The 862-nt window shown below is 63.2% G+C and overlaps 1 protein-coding gene across 1 annotated transcript in view; it reads right to left on the minus strand.

Annotated features, from left to right (window-relative positions):
• The window catches only part of MNEG_9239 (porphobilinogen synthase), a gene marked incomplete at both ends in the record, with an annotated part of 1,106 nt that continues 244 nt past the window's right edge, over positions 1-862 (minus strand). The window contains 2 exons of the mRNA XM_014042290.1: positions 1-65; positions 359-501. Coding sequence (XP_013897744.1) covers positions 1-65; positions 359-501 — 208 coding nt within the window. The remainder of the gene's footprint in view (positions 66-358; positions 502-862) is intronic.

The following is an 862-nucleotide window of genomic DNA, read 5'->3' on the forward strand; positions in this document are numbered from 1 at the left end:
TCACTTCTCCCCTGCCAACCACTTGGAGGCCTGCACCGCGTAGTACGTCAGGATGATGTCAGCACCTGAGGACGGGGGTGTGGATGGCGAGGCGGCGTGTATGGCGTTGATGACGGTTCGGAGTCAGGTGGGAGGGGCGGTTCAGAGCACAGATGACATCAGCAAGACATCCACACTTCGAAGACAATATAGCAGGATGCCATTACCACGCGGGCAGCAAGTCACACTCGACGCAGCACCAGCCCCAACACTCAGCCTCGACGGCAGGACCGTCGCCGGGCAACGAGCAGAGTTCCCGCGACGCGCGCCTTTGCACTGGCTACTGCCACCACTGACAGCAGTGATCGCGCCCGCTCACCCGCGCGGCGGAAGCACGTGAGCGCCTCCAGGGCTGCGTCCCTCTCGTTGAGCCAGCCGCGCTCCGCAGCCGCCTTGAGCATGGCGTACTCCCCGCTGACGTGGTACACGCTGATGGGCAGCGTGGTGTTGTCGCGCAGGGACCTGTGTTTTTGGGGGGGGGGGGAGGAGGTGGGGTAGAAGGGTGATTTTGAGGGCCCGAGCGCGTTTAAATGGTGAACGTCCTGAATGATCGAGGAGTAGGAATGCGAAGGACAAGGGATCACAGCTGCTGCGGCTGGCCACGCATTTGACTCAGGCTGGTGCGGCCCGGGGGGGGGGGGGCGCATGCATTCGCCACGCCGTCTCGCCCCCGTTTCTCACCCCTTGCTGAATCACAGCCCGACCCCACCCTTACTCAAAGTAGGGGCCGCCATGCACAGACCCTTGCCAGCCGCCAGAAGACCCCACTCTAAATACTTCCTCTGCCCCTCAATCCCTGCCCCCCACAACCCCCTTATCACTC

This window comes from Monoraphidium neglectum, assembly GCF_000611645.1.
Source record: "Monoraphidium neglectum strain SAG 48.87 unplaced genomic scaffold scaffold01867, whole genome shotgun sequence".
NCBI lineage: Eukaryota > Viridiplantae > Chlorophyta > Chlorophyceae > Sphaeropleales > Selenastraceae > Monoraphidium > Monoraphidium neglectum.